Source organism: Sarcophilus harrisii, chromosome 2, assembly GCF_902635505.1.
Source record: "Sarcophilus harrisii chromosome 2, mSarHar1.11, whole genome shotgun sequence".
NCBI classification, from domain to species: Eukaryota; Metazoa; Chordata; class Mammalia; order Dasyuromorphia; family Dasyuridae; genus Sarcophilus; species Sarcophilus harrisii.
The window spans coordinates 302,227,496-302,246,510 of record NC_045427.1 but is presented as its reverse complement, the minus strand read 5'-3'; the positions used below and the strand labels follow the sequence as shown (position 1 = coordinate 302,246,510).

Here is a 19,015-nt window from a genome sequence, read left to right as displayed (position 1 = left end):
GAGGGGAGGCTGGGGGACGGTTAGGCCGGGGCACTTCCGGAAGCCGCGGTCTCCATAGAGACGCTCCCGGAAGTGTTGGTTGCCACGGAAGCCAGGAGCGTCCTCCTCCCCGCGCGACAATGGCGGCTTTGCCTCAGGGTTATGTCTCCCAGCCTGGGCGTGATGACAGCTCAGAGACTCCCGGCTCTGAGGGAAAACCAGCCCCACAGCCGCCTCTAGAGGATACTTTTTAGGGCCGTAAAACCGAGTCCCACAGGGAGCGGGGTATCCTTCAAGACACCAGGTTTGGGGGCTTCTCTCGGACTAAGGAAGCGCTTTCTACAACAACAGGGTCAAGGGTCCCGGAGGTAACTCGGGCGGAAGCTCCTTAGTTCTTTAAAAGCCGGACCTGGAAGGAAACGTCCCTTATAAAGGCAGAGCTAGCCAGGGAACTAAGCTTGGGGGCTTCGTAGGGCGCTAAGGAAAAGTCCCTTCCAAGGCAGAGCTAGAGATTCCCAAAGAGACTGAGGCAGAGATTTCTCGGAGTACCGTAGCCCAGTCCCAGAGAGTTAAGGCCAGGGATCTCTCAACAAACCAAACTCTGAGGACTTCGCAGGGTGCTGAGAAAAAGCCGTTCTCAATGGCGGAACCAAAGACGGAGACTGGGGCAGAGACTTCTCAGGACGTGGAAGCTGAGAAGAAATTAGAGCCAGAGATTCCAGAGGCAACTAAGGCTGGGCATGTCATAAAACCTTCATTTTGTAGGGAAATGAAAGTAGAGTCCAAAATATACCGGTATTCCATTGAAAGCAGCGAGGGTGAGGCAGACGCCAAGCTTCCGGAATCCGCCACAGATGAGGAGCTACAGTTGTCCTCCTCAGACAGTGCAGTAGAAACATCTAAACGACTCTTAAGCATTCAGAAGTTTATTAGGACCAGAACCAGGTCCTTTAAAACTCAGTCCTTATCTGAGATTAAGAAAGAAAGTCTTGATGCAAAGAAATTGAAAAGAGGTAGTAAGGAAATCAAGAAAAAAGAGGTAGCTGTGATTCAACCCAGTCCAGAACCCAAGATCCAAAAAGAATCAATAGAGACAATTGATAGCACTATTGAGACAGAACCTTTTTACTTCAAATGGACCCCAGAAGATGTTGCAGAGTGGATTAGCCAACTAGGGTTTCCCCAGTACAAGGTAATAATGATTAGTTGACATTTATATATAGATTTATGGTATGTAAAACACTTGGTTTTCCTGGATACTAGTAATCTCCGTTTTATAAATGAAAGAACGCTGAACTTTACTTCCTAGCCCTCTATTGACTAGTAGATGAATTCAGGACTCCACTCAAGTCTGACTGAAAATCACAAACTCTCTTCCACAACATCTCTTTTTCTCCCACTTATCCCCCTGCGTTTGACCCAGTTCTTCAGTAGAAATAAAGAAATGAATAAATATTTTTTGAATTGCATAGAGCACGAATTTGTGATGAAGAAATTTGGGTTTTAATTTTGGCCCTGTCACTAACTGGATGTATGATGTAGAAAAAATTATTTAGCCATTTCTAAATTGAGAATAAGTTGTCTAAGAAATACATGTGTATACATTGTATCTAGGATACACTAGGACATATTCAACATATATAGGACTGCTTGCCATCTAGGGGAGGAGAGGTGAAGGGTGGGAGGGAAAAATCGGAACAGAAGTGAGTGCAAGGGATAATGTTGTAAAAAAAAAAAAAATTACCCTGGCATGGGTTCTGTCAGTAAAAAGTTACTATAATAAAAAAAAAAAAGAAAGAAATACATGTGTAAAGCACTTTACGCTCTATAAATTCAGACCATTTTTTAGTTACTTAACTAAATTATCATTAAAGTTATCCTCTAGCATCTCACTGTCATATGAAAGTGACACTAGATTTTTGAAGGCTGTAACAGGAGACACAGCTTGATTTTGATGGATAGAAGGGTTGTAACCTAACTAGCTGTATGCCAAGGAAAATCATTTAAATTTTTTTAAAGATTTTTTTTAGGGTACTAAGACTTAAGCTAAATGAAGGTTAAGTCTTCTTTGAAAATCCCCTATGGTGATGAAATCACTGGTAGGAATAAATGTATATGTATACACACATATGTATATGTATATGCATGTATTCACATATACAAAAATGAAACAGCTTCTACTGTCTATAACAAAGTGTTAGAAGGTAATTGGAGGTGTGAGAATGAAACTAGCTAGCAACTGTGGAGATCAAGATAGGCCTCATAACTGATCCAGACATTCTAGAGAGCAATTTGGAACTATCCCCAAAAGGGAATAAAACCTACATGTCCTTGAATCCAGCAGTGCTACTACTGAGTCTGCATCCCAAAGAGATCATAAAATAGGGGCATGAACCCATGTGCAAAAATGTTTGTAGCAGCTCTTTTTGTGATGGCAAGGAATTAGAAATGGAATTAGAATTCCAAGTTGGGGAATGGATGAATAAGCCATGGTATATGAACGTAATGGAATTTTATTGTTCTGTAAGAAATGATGATCAGGCTGATTTTGAAAAAGCATAAAAGAACATGAATTGATAAGTGAAGTAGAACCAGGGAAACATTATGCACATTAGTACAAGATTGTGTGATGATCAACTATGATAGACTTTGCTTTTCTCAGCAATACATTGATCTATGACAATTCTAATAGTCTTGGAATGGAAAATGACAACAAGAGAGAGGATTATGGAGACTGAATGTGGCAAACCTTACTATTTTCACCTTTTTTTGATTAACTTTTTCTTTCTTTTGGTTTTTCCCTTTTATTCTAGTCTTTCTTTTACAACATGACTAATATGGAAATTTGTTTAAAATGATTGTACACATGTAACTTATATCAGATCATTTGCTGTCTTGGAGAAGGGAAAGTTAAGGGAGGCAGGGAGGAAAAAAAATGGAACTCAAAATCTTACAAAAATGAATGTTGAAAATTATTTTTAAATGTAATTGGAAAAATAAAATATTATTGAATGAAGAAAAAAAGATAGGCCTCATGAAGGTTAGCTATTTCAGAACTTGTTCTATGCAGTTTCTGCCAACTGGCGTATTTTCTGCACACTACATAACAACTTATCTTCCCACTTGATATTTGCACAAGTTTGGAATTCACTCCCTTCTCAAGATCCTTCAAGGTTCAGCTCAAGTTTCTGGAATGAGGTCAAACAATTTACACAGATATTCTCATTCTTGGGAGTTCTTCCCTCCCCAGCAATTTTAATTAACCCAATTTAAGGATTCTATCTCTAGTCCTATAGTAGTAATCATTTTTGACATCTATCAATGCCTTTTTCATGTTATAATGGCAGCTCTATGACCAAACATTTAGAAAACTCTGATTATAATTTACATAAATATATGTGAGAAGTCAGATATGTCATAACATTCTAATTTAAAGAATCAGTAATAGAAAATTATTTTATTAGAAAAAAGTAAAATGCTAATTCTGACAAACTGTAAAGTATGAGAGGGTGATGGAAGGAATCCTCTTATTAGAAGGATTTTTTTTTCATAATAGGATACGACCAGAGTCAAATTATCTTCTTTTTAATTCCCAGTAATTATATTGTAGTATCAGCCTGAAGTTATATACTTCCAGATAACCATCACAATTTGTAATTAGTATTTTGGGCCTGCTATAACTATAGCCAAATTTCTAAAAATTTTCAAATGCTAGTGATTTTACAAGTCATCACTAAAAATGAATCATTTTTGTTTATTCTTTCCACAGAGATACTAATTTAAGATTTTTTAAAAAGTTTTAATGTATATTTTTAATATTTTGATACAAAATTCTTAAATTTATATATGAAAAGGCTTTTTCTTGATTCACTTGCCATACATATATTATATCAGACATATCATATGACAACATATACATTAAACAGGGCTTGACCTTTATTTTTAAAGCAATTGGAATTTAACATGTGAAGAAAATCCTCAAGGTATAGAAAATATATATTTTAAATTCAAATTAAAATGATCTTTCAAAAAATATTAGATTCCTTAGGGAAATTCTAATTTTGCTGTGCAAGATAACATAAATTCTTTTTAGAATAGTTAGAGATCAATAAAAATTATAACAGAGGGAAATAAACAAATCAAATTATACTGCTGTAACATTAAAAAGAGAGAGAAATGGGTCTTGGCCAAATAAACTCTGTGGTAATACCAAGGATATAGGCCACAGTGAGGTTGATACAAGTTATTTTCCATAGAGGGAGTGGGGGAGGCAAGGAAAAAATGTTAAGTTTCTTAGAGGATAGTGAATGAATGAATTGAAGCAATTAAGTTCTCGATTATGTAAGGGAAATAACAGGGTACAGTAAATGAAGCATTTACAACTAGAAAGATATGAAGCTTCATGAGTTCAAATCTGGCCTAAGACACTTACTAGCTGGGTAATCCTAGGCAAGTCACTTCACCCCATTTATCTCAGTTCCTTGTCTATTAAATGAGGTAAAGAAGGGAATGGTGAATCCCTCCAATATTCTGCCAAGAAAAGCTGAAATGGGGTCATGGAGAGCCTGACAAGACTGAAAAACAAATTTAACAACAACTAATGTACAAAGCACTGTACTAAGTGCTGGGAATACAAATAGAAATGTGTACCCACTAGTTTAGTATTTGTCATTGTGCAGTTCTTAGCACAATAATTGTACCAGGTTGTTTAGGAGAAATTAGAGCAAATAAGAATCTACCACAGAATGGGGAAGAGCATCAGAATTAAGGACTCAGGTACTGGAAGGAGGGAGGAAGTAAAAATTATATTAGGGATGAGGAAAAAGAGTAGGTTTTGAGATATTCAGACTTTTTTATTTTTTCAAAATATGTGCAGATAGTTTTCTTTTTTTTTTTTTTCTTTTTTTTAAATAGCCTTTTATTTACAGGTTATATGTATGGGTAACTTTACAGCATTGACAATTGCCAAACCTCTTGTTCCAATTTTTCCCCTCTTTCCCCCACCCCCTCCCCCAGATGGCAGGATGACCAGTAGATGTTAAATATATTAAAATATAAATTAGATACACAATAAGTAATCATGACCAAACCGTTATTTTGCTGTACAAAAAAAATCAGACTCTGAAATATTGTACAATTAGCTTGTGAAGGAAATCAAAAATGCAGGTGGGCAAAAATATAGGGATTGGGAATTCAATGTAATGGTTCTTAGTCATCTCCCAGAGTTCTTTCACTGGGTGTAGCTGGTTCAGTTCATTACTGCTCCATTGGAAATGATTTGGTTGATCACATTGCTGAGGATGGCCAAGTCCATCAGAATTGGTCATGTACAGATAGTTTTCAATATTTACCCTTGCAAAACCTTGTGTTCCAAATTTTTCTCTCTCCACCTTCCCCCTCCCCTAAACAGCAAGCAATCCAACGTAAGTTAAATATGTGCAGTTTTTCTAAACATATTTCCACATTTATCATGCTGCACAAGAGAAAAAAAAAGATCAAAAAAGGAAAAAAATGAGAGAGAAAAAAATAAGCAAGCAAGCAAACAAAAAAGGTGAAAAATACTGTCAGTCCCCATGGCCTCAATCACCTCATTGTTGAAAAGATCCAAGTCTATTATATTGATCATTACATGAACTTGTTGCTGTGTACTGTGTTCTCTTGGTTCTACTCACTTCACTTAGTATCAATTCATATAAGTCTGGGCCTTTCTGAAATCATTCTGCTGGATAGTTTCTTACAGAGCAATAATATTCCATATCATAAATATATCATAACTTAATCAGCCATTCCCCAATTGATGGGCATCCACTCAGTTTCTAGTTCTTTGCCACTTCAAAAAGGGCTGCCACAAGCATTTTTACACATGTGGGTCCTTTTTCCTTTTTTATGATCTCTTTGGGATACAGACTTGGTAGAGCTACTGCTGGATGAAAGGGTATGTATAGTTTGAAAGCCCTTTGGGCATAGTTCCAAATTGCTCTAATCAGTAGTGATTTAGAGTATTTTTTCATATGATTGAAAATGGTTGTAATTTCATTTAACCTTTGACCATTTAAAAATAACAGAATGGCTTGTATTCTTATTTATTTAAGTCAGTTTTCTATATATTTTAGAAGTGAGGCCTTTATCATAACTCTTGAATGTAAACATTTTTTCCAAGTTTTTTTGCTTCCCTTCTAATCTTGACTGCATTGGTTTTGTTTGTGCAAACCTTTTAAATTTAATATAATCAAAATTATCCATTTTGCATTTTATAATGTTCTCTAGTTCTTTTTTGCCCATAAATTCCCTCCTTCTTCATATAGCTGAGAGGTGGACTTTCCCTTGTGTTCCTAATTTATTTATAGTATCACACTTTATGTCTAAATCATGAACCCATTTCGACCTTATTTTGGTATAGGGTGCTAGTATTAGTCAATGCTTAGCTTCTACCATAGTATTTTCAAATTTTCTCAGCAATTTTTGTCAAATAGTGAGTTCTTATTCCAGAAACTTGAGTTTTTGGGTTTATCAAACACTAGATTACTATAGTCAATGACTAATGTCAAACATTTTAATACATACTTTGTAAAAAATCATATATACCTTGGAACAACAACTGATTATAAGCTTTCAGATTAAAAAAATAATCCTCAATTCCTTTTTCTCATTGTTATCTTAAGCTGAGTTAATTTTCTTTTCCTTCAGTTTATCAAAATGTTAATTTGAGGTCCTATATTTCTCCTTCAGTTTAAAAACTGATTGTGGAATAAAAAAATAATGATTGTAGCATGAAAGAAGAATCAACTTGCATTTTTTTTTTTTTTTTTTTTTTTTTTTTTGCTGAGGCAGTTGGGCTTAAGTGACTTGCCCAAGATCACACAGCTAAGACAGTGTTAAGTGTCTGAAGTAAGATTTGAACTCAAGTCCTCCTGACTTCAAGGCTGGTGTTCTATCCACTGTGCCACCTAACTGCTGCCCCTAAACCTGCATTTTTAAAGGGAAGTTTGACCTTTTATCAGGTAGCTAACTAGTGTGGTAAGCCTAATTGAAAAAAAAAAAGTGTAATTACAGTGGAAAATAAAGTTTATTTTTCTAAGCATAGGATTGGAAACAATCATGATTTCTATTTCTTTCTTTTGCTGCTTGCAGTACATCTTTCAAGTGACATTCTTGTTGTACTGACAGGAATGTTTTACAACAAATTTCATCAATGGCCGAAAACTCATCTATGTTAATTGTTCAAACCTTCCTCAGATGGGGATAACAGATTTTGAGGACATGAAGGTGAGCAATTCCTTTATAATACGTCTGAAATTAGTTGACTATCATCTTTCTTCAAAATTGATCCCTTCTTCCCGACTTTATCTTATTTCTCTAAATTGGATACCTTCATGCTCCTGAATATCTTCCAAGCTAAAAACCTCTCATCTTTGAGGTTTTTGAACCTTTACTCTACTTCTCATTTATTATATTCTCTATGCTTTTCTATTTTGAATTTCATCACCCAAATTCATCCCCTTATCATTTCATTCTAGGATTATTTAATATCTTAAGTGGTTTTCCTGTTTTCCCTTATTTTTCTTTCAATCTACTTAAAAACTACTAAAAATACTTGTTGCTCCTGTCCTATCTTAGTGCTTTCCACAGCTCCCAACTCTCTACATAATTACTATAGTCATTGACTATTATCAGACATATTATTTTAATGCATATTTTGTTTGTAAGAAGTCATATATACCTTTTATATGCAGACCTTGTATGTGTACCTTGGAGACTCTCCACAAACAGGCCCTAACTTAATTTTCCTAAATAATAGAGTTACAGAGTTGGAAGAAATCACAAAGGTCATCTAGTTAAATCTTTAGCCTAAACAAAAATTCTATATATTACAACTCAGAAAAACAGTCATCTTACTGCTCCCCTACATGCAGGCTGTGCATAGATATATTACTCTCTCTCAAAAATGCGTTTTATATTTGTACTCTGCTTTTGTTTATACCATTCTCCTCCTCTAGACTGACCTCTCTGCTCCTTTCTACCTATCTGAATTTTCTCCATCCAAACTTGTCTCATCCAATAAAGCCTTTCTTAGCAACCCCAATTCATATAATCTTTTCCTTTGAACATATATAGTGCTCATTTAAGAGTATGCGGTATTTTGTTTATGTATATTTGTCTTTTCTCTACAAGAGTATAAGCAATCTAACGAGACAGGGTCTATGTTTTATCCTTCTTTGTAACCCTCTCAGCACCTTGCTCAGTGCTTTGTTTATAATTTGTATTTAACAAATATTTTTTAAATTGTTTTAAGGAAGAAAATCAGAACACAGCTGCATGTTTCTTTAACTCGTTCCAAGCAGGGCCAAATAATGTTTGTAGAAGCAACAGACCTAGATTGTAAAACAAGAAGAAGAGAAAGGGAAAAAAGAGGGGGAAAGAACTAGAAAAGAGGTATATACAATATGGAGTAAGTAGGTAGAACTGTGCATAGAGCTGATCTTGGAGTCTGGATTTTCTGAATCCAGAAAAAAACTGGATTCAAATCCAGTCTCATTAGCTGTATGATCTTGGGCAAGTCACTCAATCTCAGTCTGTTTGCCAACATGTAAAATAAGGATAATATCAACTTCACAGGATTGTTGTACAGATAAAATGAGACAATTCATGTAAAAATAATGTAAATCTTAAAATATTATATAGCTAGCAAATTAGCACAGTGTAGTATCAACAGCTTACCTCAGGTAACACTTAGAGTTACTCTGGCCTAAGACTCTGGTCCAAATGATATTGCTAAGATGGTTAGGGAATGGCAACTAGTGATAGCCAAATTCTGCTTACTGACATCTGGAAGGAGAAAACTACTATAAGTACAAACAAACACCTACTTCTGTTGGCAGTGGAGCTGCTCAACAAATGTCATTTGATCATAAAACAGTGTAGTTTTCACAAGTAGATCCTAAATATGATGCTAGTGGGATGACCTTGAGAAAAAATCACTTAATCTCTCTCAGCCTAAGGTTTTTAAGTTTCTTTTTTAAATTTCTAAAATGAGGGAGGTTAGACGATTATGGACCAAGGTCTCTTCCAAAAGAATTCTGGTTGTGTATTAATTTTTTTGGCCATAATTACAGGAATATTTCAATCACTGGAAAGGAAAAGACATTGTTTTTTGAGTATAAAAACAATAGTATGATCATCATTATCTATAGTTTCTAATTAAGCTAATAACTGAACTTATAAAGAATCAGTTTATAAAAACCATTACATTGAATTCCCAATCCCTATATTTATGCCCACCTGCATTTTTATTTCCTTCATAAGCTAATTGTACAATATTTCAGAGTCTGATTCTTTTTGTACAGCAAAATAACGGTTTGGTCATGTATACTTATTGTGTATCTAATTTATATTTTAATATATTTAACATCTACTGGTCATCCTGCCATCTGGAGGAGGGGGGTAGGGGGTAAGTGGTGAAAAATTGGAACAAGAGGTTTGGCAATTTTTAATGCTGTAAAGTTACCCATACATATAACCTGTAAATAAAAGGCTATTAAATTAAAAAAAGAATCAGTTTAAATAAATTGTTATGATTCTTCCCCAAAATTTAAACAAACTTCTTCATTTTTTTTAAAATTTATTTTAAAAAACAGAACAAGAAAAACAAGGAATATAAAACAAAGAAACAAAAGAAAACATTGTCATATGCATAGCAGAGCATCAAGGAGGATTTAAAATATATATCAACAAATTATCAGATCAAGAAAGTGTGTTTGTGTATGTGTGTATGTATAATATGTAGAAGAAATTATATTCATGAGTGTCTATCTTTTCTTTACTTCCTTGTAAATTGTTCTTTGTTCTCTGCTGCTCACCTTTTTTATTTTATTATTTTTCCCCTTTTTCATCCTCCCCGTCCCAAGCAGGCTATAATTAAGAAAGTATATATTTATATATACCTGTGTATATATATATATATATATATACACATACATATATACACATCCCCACACATACACACATACACATATCTTTCTTATCCCTGCTGACACTATTACTTAACCTCCTCCCACCCAGGGATCCCTCCCTTGTCTTCTTCCCATATCCTTTGCTTCTCCTTCTCCCCACATTCCTTATTTCTTCATCAATTTTGGAGGGTATTATACCCTCCATGGTATAAATATAATTTTGCCTATTTAACCCATTCCCAATGTGAGTAGGTTTTCAGAACTGTGAGCCCTCCCCCCAATATCTTTGCACAATCTATTTGTATATAATAGTATATTTGTAAAAAAAAATATATATATATTATTTTTACCTTAACTCTGCCCTGATCTTTCTTTTTTTTTAATTAATTTATTTATTTTATAGCTTTTTATTTACAAGTTATATGCATGGGTAATTTTACAGCATTGACAATTACCAAACCTTTTGTTCCACTTTTTCCCCTCCTTCCCCCCATTTCCTCCCCCGATGGCAAGGTGACCAATACATGTTAAATATGTTAAAGTATAAATTAAATACAATATAAGCACACATGTCCTAACAGTTATTTTGCTGTACAAAAAGAATCAGACTTTGAAATAGTGTACTATTAGCCTGTGAAGGAAATAAAAAATGCAGGCAGACAAAAATGTAGGGATTCTATGTAATGGTTCATAGTCATCTCCCAGAATTCTTTCACTAAGTGTAGCTGGTTCAGTTCATTACTGCTCTATTGGAATTGATTTGGTTCATCTTATTGATGAAGAGGGCCACGTCCACCTGATCGTTCTTTTTTGAGTGCCTTATTTTTAATGTCAGTATTAAACTTATGGTATTCATTTCTCATGTAAAAAAAAACATAAACAATTTGTCCATGTTGAGTTCTTTGAATTTGATGTTTGATATTGGTTCTTATATGTTAAATTGTCTATTAAGTTTGGGATTGGTTGATAGAAAGTGCTGAAAATCTGCAGGTTCATTGAATGTCCATTTTTTCTCATTCAATATTACAGATAATTTTGCTGGATATAGTATTTTTGACATAGGCCTAGTTCTTTTGATTGTTGGTAGATATGATTCCAGGACTCGTTTTTATTGTGACTGCTGATAAGTTCTATTCAGTTCTAATTGTAGCTCCAGCATATTTGAATTCTTTGTTTAACTTGTTTCTTGCAAAATTTTCTCTCATTTGGGGGTTTTGAAGTTTGGCAATAATATTCCTATGTGTTTTCACAAAGGATCTCTTTGAGGAGGTGATCAGTGGATTTTTTTTATTTCTACTTTACCCTCATGTTCTATCACTCCAGGATAATTTTCTTGGAGTATTTCTTGCATTATTGTGTCAAGGTTCTTTTTTTGGTCACAACTTTCAGGTACTCCAGTTTTTCTTATATTTTCTATTCTTGATCTGTTCTCCAGATCTGTTGTTTTTCTTATAAGATGTTCACATTCTGTTCTATTTTTTCTTTCTTTATAAAATGTTTTGTTATTTCTTAGTCTCTTATAGTTTCATGGCTTCCCCTTGCCCAATTCTAATTTTCAAAGTTATTTTTGTTTTTAAGACTCTATCTCCTTTTCTAGTTGGTTAACTTTTTTTCATAATTTGTTTTTCTTTGATGGATTTGTTTTTGTTTTTGTTTTTCCTCAATGTCTTTTATTTGATTTTTAAATTCTTTTTCGAATTCTTCTATAAATTCTCTCTGGGGAAAGGAGCTATTTCATTTATTCTTTGGAGTAGAAGCTTTTTAAAATTCATTGTCCTTCTCTGAAGATATATCCCAGTCTTTCCTGATCCCATAGAATATTTCTATTGTGGGGTTCTTCTTTGCCAGTTCATGGTTTTTTTTTTTTTTTAATAAAGAGATATTAGTGTAAGTACTTCTAATCCTGGGGTGGGAGGATGGTGCCTCTTGCATTATTTCAGCTCTCCCCTCTGACCAGGAACCCACTAAGAGCTCCACCCTCTAGCAAGTGCCTAGAACCAGAAGCATCCTTGCCCCACTGCCTCTGCACTCAATGGGTGTTGGTTTCTTCTCATACCCAGCTGGCCTAAAGGGCTCCCCACTTGGTGTTTCTATGGAGATAGCCTGGAGGTGTTGACATTTCACATAGGTTAATCCCCAGCCCTGGGTTTCTTCAGATCTTCTCAGTACCCAGAAAACCCCTGGTCTGTCCCAATTCTTGATTTTTCATTAGTTTACGTTTGCCCTAAGGTACAAATTTATTCTATTTGTGGGGGAAATCCAGAGAGCTTGAAATTTGTCAACCTACTCTACCTCTTCCCAGAATCCTCCTCAAATTTCTTAATCAATCTGATTTTGAAAAGTTCAGTGCTGCTCATGAGAAAGTATTACTAATATGCTCATTTTGTAAAGCAGGCTAGGGAACGCTTTATATTGATTTCCATAGTAGTAGATTTTTTGTTTTTACATCACTTCATTTCCAAATATATCCCTCTGGCCCCTGTTCAACTGGTTATTCCTTCTAATAGAACATCAAAAAAAGAAGAAAAAAGTTCAAAAAATAAAACATCAACTAAATCTGATTGTCTATGCATTGTTCCACATCTCCTGGTGGCACTTCATCAGGGAAGGAAATCTCTTTAGTGAAAAACTTGGTCAAGATAATTTACTTTGCTGTAGGTAATAGTATATATTGTGTTGTAGATAATATCGTGTAAATAATTTTCCTGATTTTGCTGACTTCACTTTATATTCTTTCAAATTAGTTTTTCTTGCTTCTCTGGATTATTCATATTCCCTGTCATTTATAGTATAGATGTTCCATTACATTCATAGTACCAAAATTTATTTAGCCATTCTCCACAAAACGGTAATCATTTTGTTTCAGTTCTTTGCTACCACAAAAAAAAATTCTTGAATGTTTGGAGATACATGAAATCTATATTTCTATCTTTAATTGTGATATAAGCCATAGAGAGGTCTCTGTGTCAAAATATGTGAATATTTTAGTCTTTTTTTAAAAGCATAATTCTGAATTATTTTTCAGAATAGTTGCACTGGTTTGCAGTTCTCCTAACAGTATAATAGTGCAAGGCTCTTCAGATTTTCTGTTTGTAAACCTTGGCTAGATAGTAGAAGAGACACAAAGATGGTGAATAAGAAACAACTGTCATGCTCTCATGGAGAGTATGATCTAATAGGGTCATATAAGTCTAGACACATATAACTATAATACATAACAGCAGACAAAAATGAATAATAGAGAATCCCAGATGTTGAACAAGGTCTTGGGACTGGGAGTAGAGAATCAGGAAATTGACTTAATAGAAAAGAGGGCCATTGAGCTGAGCCGTAAAGGATGTGAATAGGATTTCAAAAAATGGATATAGGAAGGGAATACATTCCCAGGATAGAAGATTTCATAAGCAAAAGCCTTGAGTAAAAGAAAAGTACAAAATGTATTTGAGAAGGAAAATGATCCACTTTTTCTGGATGTGTACAAGGGGATAAGATGATGTTGAAAAGGTAGGATGGTACCAAATTGTGAGTAATCTCGAATGTCAGGTTAAGGAGTTCAGACTTTCTTTATGAGATATTAGGAAGCATTGGAAGAAAGCTATGAAGACTGAATGTGGATCGAAGCATACTGTTTTTCCTTTTTTTTTTTTTTTTCTTCTTGTGGTTTTTCCCTTTTGTTCTGATTTTTCTTTTCTAACACGACTTATAGTTATTTCCTTATATGGAAATATGTTAAAAATGAATGTAGACTAGACATATAATCTCTAGCAGAATGGGGGTGAGGGGTAAAGGAGAGGGAGGAATTGGAATTCAAAATCTTACAAAAGTGAAAATTGAAAACCATCTTTATGTGTAATTTAAAAAATATCTACTATTAAAATACAAATTTTTAAAGAATCATTGGAAGGTTTTAAGCAGAAGATTGACATATTAATTCGTTATTGGTATGAAAAGGCAAATGCTAAGTAAGCAAGAGGGTTTAGGAGACTTCTTAAAAGACAAAAGTGAATTGGGTAAGAAGCCATCTTTTTTCACTCAGCTAGAGGAAGAAGATATCAGAAACCACTAGATCTTATTTCCTAGTTTTATTGAGATAGAACTTTGGTAAGAAGCAATTCTTATTCTAAAAAATTGTTGGGACACAAACAGCCCGATACTTCGATTTGCCAGCTCTATGTTATAGAACATAGATAATTACACTGAAGTTCATATAGGTTATGTGGCCCTTTTACAGGCAACTTGGAATTAGTTCTTCAATACCTCCAATTTCTGTATAAGAATATACTACATTTGATTCTATAGGACATAAAGTAGGCATCTGGCCATTTTGATAAATTGATCACCTTAAACACGAGACTAATACATACATACAAAATGAATAAATAAGAGAACCCAAACTCACAGCCATTGAGAAAGGAAAGGAGATTCAAGAGTCAAAATGGGTTGGGAGTTTTGAGATCACTTCCAAAGGAGAGGGAATTTGAGGCATTGGTAGGAGCCACATTTATTTGGCTTTTCTTCCTTTTTCTACAAATGCTAAAATGTAAAATGATTAACCTGGAGAAGTCAACTGGGAGATTTCAAGTTCTGCTTTACTAGCTTTTGTGATCTTGAATAAGTCAATTAACTTCCATGGGCCTCAGTTTCCCCATAATGTAAAATGATCAGTCTAGACAGACAACTTCCAAGACTCCTTCCAGCACCAAATCTGTGACACTCTGATAAAAGTCTTTGTGTCTTGGTAGCCACTATCCCTTGGTTACTTTAGTTACCATACACTTCACTTAGTATTTGATATACTAATCATTGCCATTTATTCTACTTTCCCTCCCTCCACTTTCCCTAAAAAACCTTGTAAATGTAAAATGTGAGGAGAGAGATAGCTTGACTGCTGCAGGGCCATCTACATTTTGATAGAGAAGTTAATTACAATTCTCTTAATGTGAATTTTTGCAGTCTTGAAACCATATTCCATGCAATAAAAACTGAAGGTCCTGGAATAATATATATTGACAATCAAAATAACTAGGGCTGTAGCCCACAATATCATATCCAACAAAACTTACCATAATATCGAGCCAAAAAAATGAACATTCAACGAACTTGCACTCGACCAAACCAGAACTCAATGGAAAATTTAATATTTAAGAGCCAATATCAAAGATTAATTTCAAGAGATTCAGCAAGGACAAATATATACATTTTTACATGGAAATGTATACCATATGTTTAAAAGTGACAGCAGTAATTGGGGGTAACTCAAAAGAAAGATATTAGGACAGAGCTAAATATGATCTGACTCTAAAAAGCAAAACTGTCTAGGAAGAAGTAAAAATAATAATTATATGAATGGGCTACAGAGGAAGAACCAACACAGAGATATGAGTGGGGGAGGAGAGCTGGTAGTTTTGAAAATCTGTTCACATTAGGAATGAGTTAAATAGGGAACAATATGTATGTGTGTGTGTGTGTGTATACATATATATACACACACACACACCATGAACAGTATAGTATCCTCCAAAATCTATGAAAAAAATAAAGAGGGGAGGGAATAGGATAAGATGGGGTATAGAAGAGTATATAGATTTATAGCAGTGGGACATGGTAAGTAAAGAGGGAAAAGTAGCATAGGGATAAGATGGGGCACAGAAGGGTGTTTTTATAAGGGAGTGGGATAAGATTATAGATTAATGGGAATTGGCAAAAAGAGGTAAAAGTTGGAGGGAGAATATAAGGGAGAGAGCATAGGTGGGGGGGAGGTTTAATAATAACAAGGCAAATTAAGGAGTAGAATTAAAGTTAGCAGGGATAGGAAATAAGAGATACAAACAAGGATCAGGAGTAGAATTCATTAGAAAATAAAAGTGGGACACTCATTGATTTCAAAAGTCAAAGATTCAATCAAGAGAGAAATCTACATTATATGTCATTCATATAGTTGTGAATATATATAATCTTTTCTTCTATTATATATCATTTCCTGAAATGGAAATTTTGAATCTTCTCTAATGTTCTGCTGGGCACATGACAGTGTTTTCCTGTTTTGTAATTTTCCTTTTCTGTCTTTTATTTTGTTTTTTCTTATTTTGTCTTTAGTTTTAAATTTTGAAAAAGGGCATTAATAAAGAAAAAAGGTATTAATATTTGAAAAAGGGTATTAATAAAGAAAAAAGGGTATTAATATCAAAGAAAAGGCAGCTAAATGGCACTAAGTAGTATTAGCTCTGGTGTCTGAAAGACTTCCTAAGTTCAAATGTGACCTAAGATACTTCATAGGCATGTGGCCCTGGACAAGTCACTGAAGTTTGTTTGCCTTAGTTTTCCTCATTTGTAAAAAATTAGCAGCATAAGAAACTGGCAGTACTCTAGTATCTTCACACACAAAAAAAAAAAAAATTCACATGGGATCACAGAGTTTGGGCACAACAGAGACTACTAAACAAAAATATCAAAGAAAAAGGGAAAGGACTTATTTATACAAAATATTTATATACAGGTTTCTCAAGAGACAAATATGATCTAGTACTCTTATCTCTCTGAGGATTTGCCACATTTTGTGCTGATCCACACAAAGGCTTTAGTCTAGTCAATGAAGTAAAAGTAGATGTTTTTCTGGAACTCCATAATCTAATGAATGTTGGCAATTTGATCTTTAGTTCTGCCTCTTTGAAAACCAGCCTGCTCTTCTAGGATTGTTAAAGTCTAGTTTGCAGAATTAAGTTTACCCTTGCTGATGTGTGAAATGAGCATAATTGTTCAGTATTTTGAACATTCCTTGGCATTGCCCTTTTTTAGGATTGGTACATAAACTGTTCTTTCTAATGCAGAAGTCAGTTTTCTCCAAATTTACTGGCATGTTGAGTGCAGCATTTAAATGCTACGCATCTCCAGAGAGATTACTGATGAACTCCAAATTCAGATTGAAGCATACTTTTAAATTTTTTTATTTTTATTGTTTTATTTTCTTTTGCAAGTTGAGTGATATGGAAATTTTTATATCTCATAAAACAAATATATATATATATTTGTATATATATGTATAATCAAAAACAAATTGCTTGCTTTCTCAAGAATGGGGAGAGATGGAAAAGAAGGAGAAAATTTGAAAATCAAAATTTAAAAAAAATTTTACATGTTGGGAATCAGGAAAAATATTTCAATTAAATTTTTAAAAGAATGACTGGAAAGATAGATTACATTCTTTCAAAGACAGTTTTGCAGATAGAGAGCATAAAAAGCTAATGTGAGCAAGTGTTTACTTGTTTCAAAAGTAATTTTTTAATTTTTGCCACTTCAGTAATTTCTTTAGTTCTAATAACTGATATTGTTTTAGTTGTAAATTGACTGAATCTCTCACAGGCAGGCCTGTTGTTTGAATAGGGGCCATGCATAATTTGCACTGAGATATCTGTGGCTCCTGCCCTGAAATATTACATGGACATTATAGTTGTTAAATTGTTAAGCTGCTCACCTGAGACATGAACTCATCTGGTACCATCTAATGCTGGGGAATAGAAAAATCTGATAAGTGGTGCTTTGAGATTCATTTTACATTTTGTTGTGAATTTCTCTTATAAAATTGTCAATTTATGGTAAGAACAGGCCATTTGGTTTTTGACATTTTGCATCATCATAATTTCATGTAGAAATAACTTGAGGATTTAGGTTTAGAGAGGTCTAAGAAACTGAGAGGAGTATTTTTGATTTAGTTACACTTAAAGTCAGAACAGTTGTCTCATTAAAAAAACATTTTTCTTGGATTTCAGGTGATTTCACGTCATACACGGGAACTACTTGGAATTGAAGAACCATTATTCAGTCGCAGTATTTCCCTTCCCTACAGAGACATCATGGGCTTATTTTTGGAACGAAAAGCTCGTACTGGGAAAAAAGCTGATGCTTTGACCCTATCTCAGTTTGTCGAAGATGCAAAGTTAGAGAACTATGTTCCTGATGAAAAGAAAGTTGATCCCCAACCACCACAAGAAAAAAGGCATTCACTTAGTTTAAAAGATCAAATTAAACTAATATAGAAGTGGATTTCTGCCCTCGCCCCCAAACAAGGACTCAAGAGTCAAAACTACTGGTTCTTTTCCTAGTTCTACTACTGAATTCATTACATCTGCTGTGTGATACTTTATTCTTTATAGTGAAGATCATAATATAGAAAATTGATTTTATTGCATCAGGGAAATTATGATGGTTTTTAATATACTATTCAAGTAATAGATAGTATGAACAAAATGGACTATAGAAGTACCAAGTGAATCGAATTTGTCATTATAGATTTGGGCCTTGAATTCACCTAATATACTATACTTTGATGTAGTGTCACTCAAGCATTTCTTTTTCACTCAAGCATTTCTTAAATGGCAATTAGGTTAAGGCTCACTCATGCATAATTTCTTCACAAAAAGAAATTTTAAATCAAATATTGCTATGAAAGCTGAATTTAGGACACCAATATAGCTTCAAAAACTTTTGCTGTTCTTTATTTTACTTTTAAAATCTTAAAACTTTTCTGGTCTATACTAAATCAGAAGAGTCTGTGACATGTTGTTTCCTCCAACTATTAGAAAAGAATTCATTTCTCAAATTGTAATTCAAGCCAAACATCACATTTGGAGGAAAAAATTTTCTCCCATGCTAAATCAAGATTTAGTCTAAAAATGCTCTAATATAACACCATTGAGCTTGGCTGGCTCACAATCATGCAAAAGCCAAAATGTAAAAGATTAATACCATGGAAAATTACATTTACACTGAGTAATTTTCAGTCTGAGTTCTCTAGACTGTATAGCGTCATCTTCTGTGACAACCTTGACATCATAATACTACTGTTGTATTTTATTGGAGAAAAAAAGGAATTATAAAACATTTAGAAAGTAAATGTATTTAGATTTATTGCATTTATTTAAAAATAATTTATATTTTGCAAGATGACTTCATTTAAAATAAATATAAGCTATTTAACAAGAATAGCTCATTGAAACAATTTTTCACAAAAAAACTTATGTAATTGAAATAAACATATGAAGGGAATCAAAACTTGGTCAACTAGTTTGCACCATCTATTTTATCACAAT

At 33.9% G+C, this 19,015-nt stretch overlaps 1 protein-coding gene across 2 annotated transcripts; it reads left to right on the top strand.

Moving 5' to 3' along the window:
• The first annotated feature begins 134 nt into the window (after positions 1-134).
• SAMD15 (sterile alpha motif domain containing 15) lies at positions 135-18,982 on the top strand. Of its 2 annotated transcripts, XM_003756208.4 has the most exons (3): positions 138-1,171; positions 7,147-7,245; positions 17,696-18,982. In XM_003756208.4, the coding sequence occupies exons 1-3, from the start codon at positions 620-622 to the stop codon at positions 17,960-17,962; spliced, it is 918 nt and encodes a 305-aa protein (XP_003756256.1). In that variant the 5' UTR covers positions 138-619; the 3' UTR covers positions 17,963-18,982. The 2 variants fall into 2 exon arrangements, with proteins under 2 accessions (XP_012403319.1, XP_003756256.1); XM_012547865.3 differs by lacking the exon at positions 7,147-7,245 and having other exon boundaries at positions 135-1,171.
• The last annotated feature ends 33 nt before the right edge of the window (positions 18,983-19,015 follow it).

Excerpts from the sequence above, each read along its gene's own strand:
- SAMD15 (XM_003756208.4), top strand. The coding sequence starts at position 620 with ATGGCGGAACCAAAGACGGAGACTGGGGCAGAGACTTCTCAGGACGTG. Across the intron at positions 1,172-7,146 it reads TAGGGTTTCCCCAGTACAAG|GAATGTTTTACAACAAATTT; the intron begins GTAATAATGATT and ends TTGTACTGACAG. Across the intron at positions 7,246-17,695 it reads CAGATTTTGAGGACATGAAG|GTGATTTCACGTCATACACG; the intron begins GTGAGCAATTCC and ends CTTGGATTTCAG.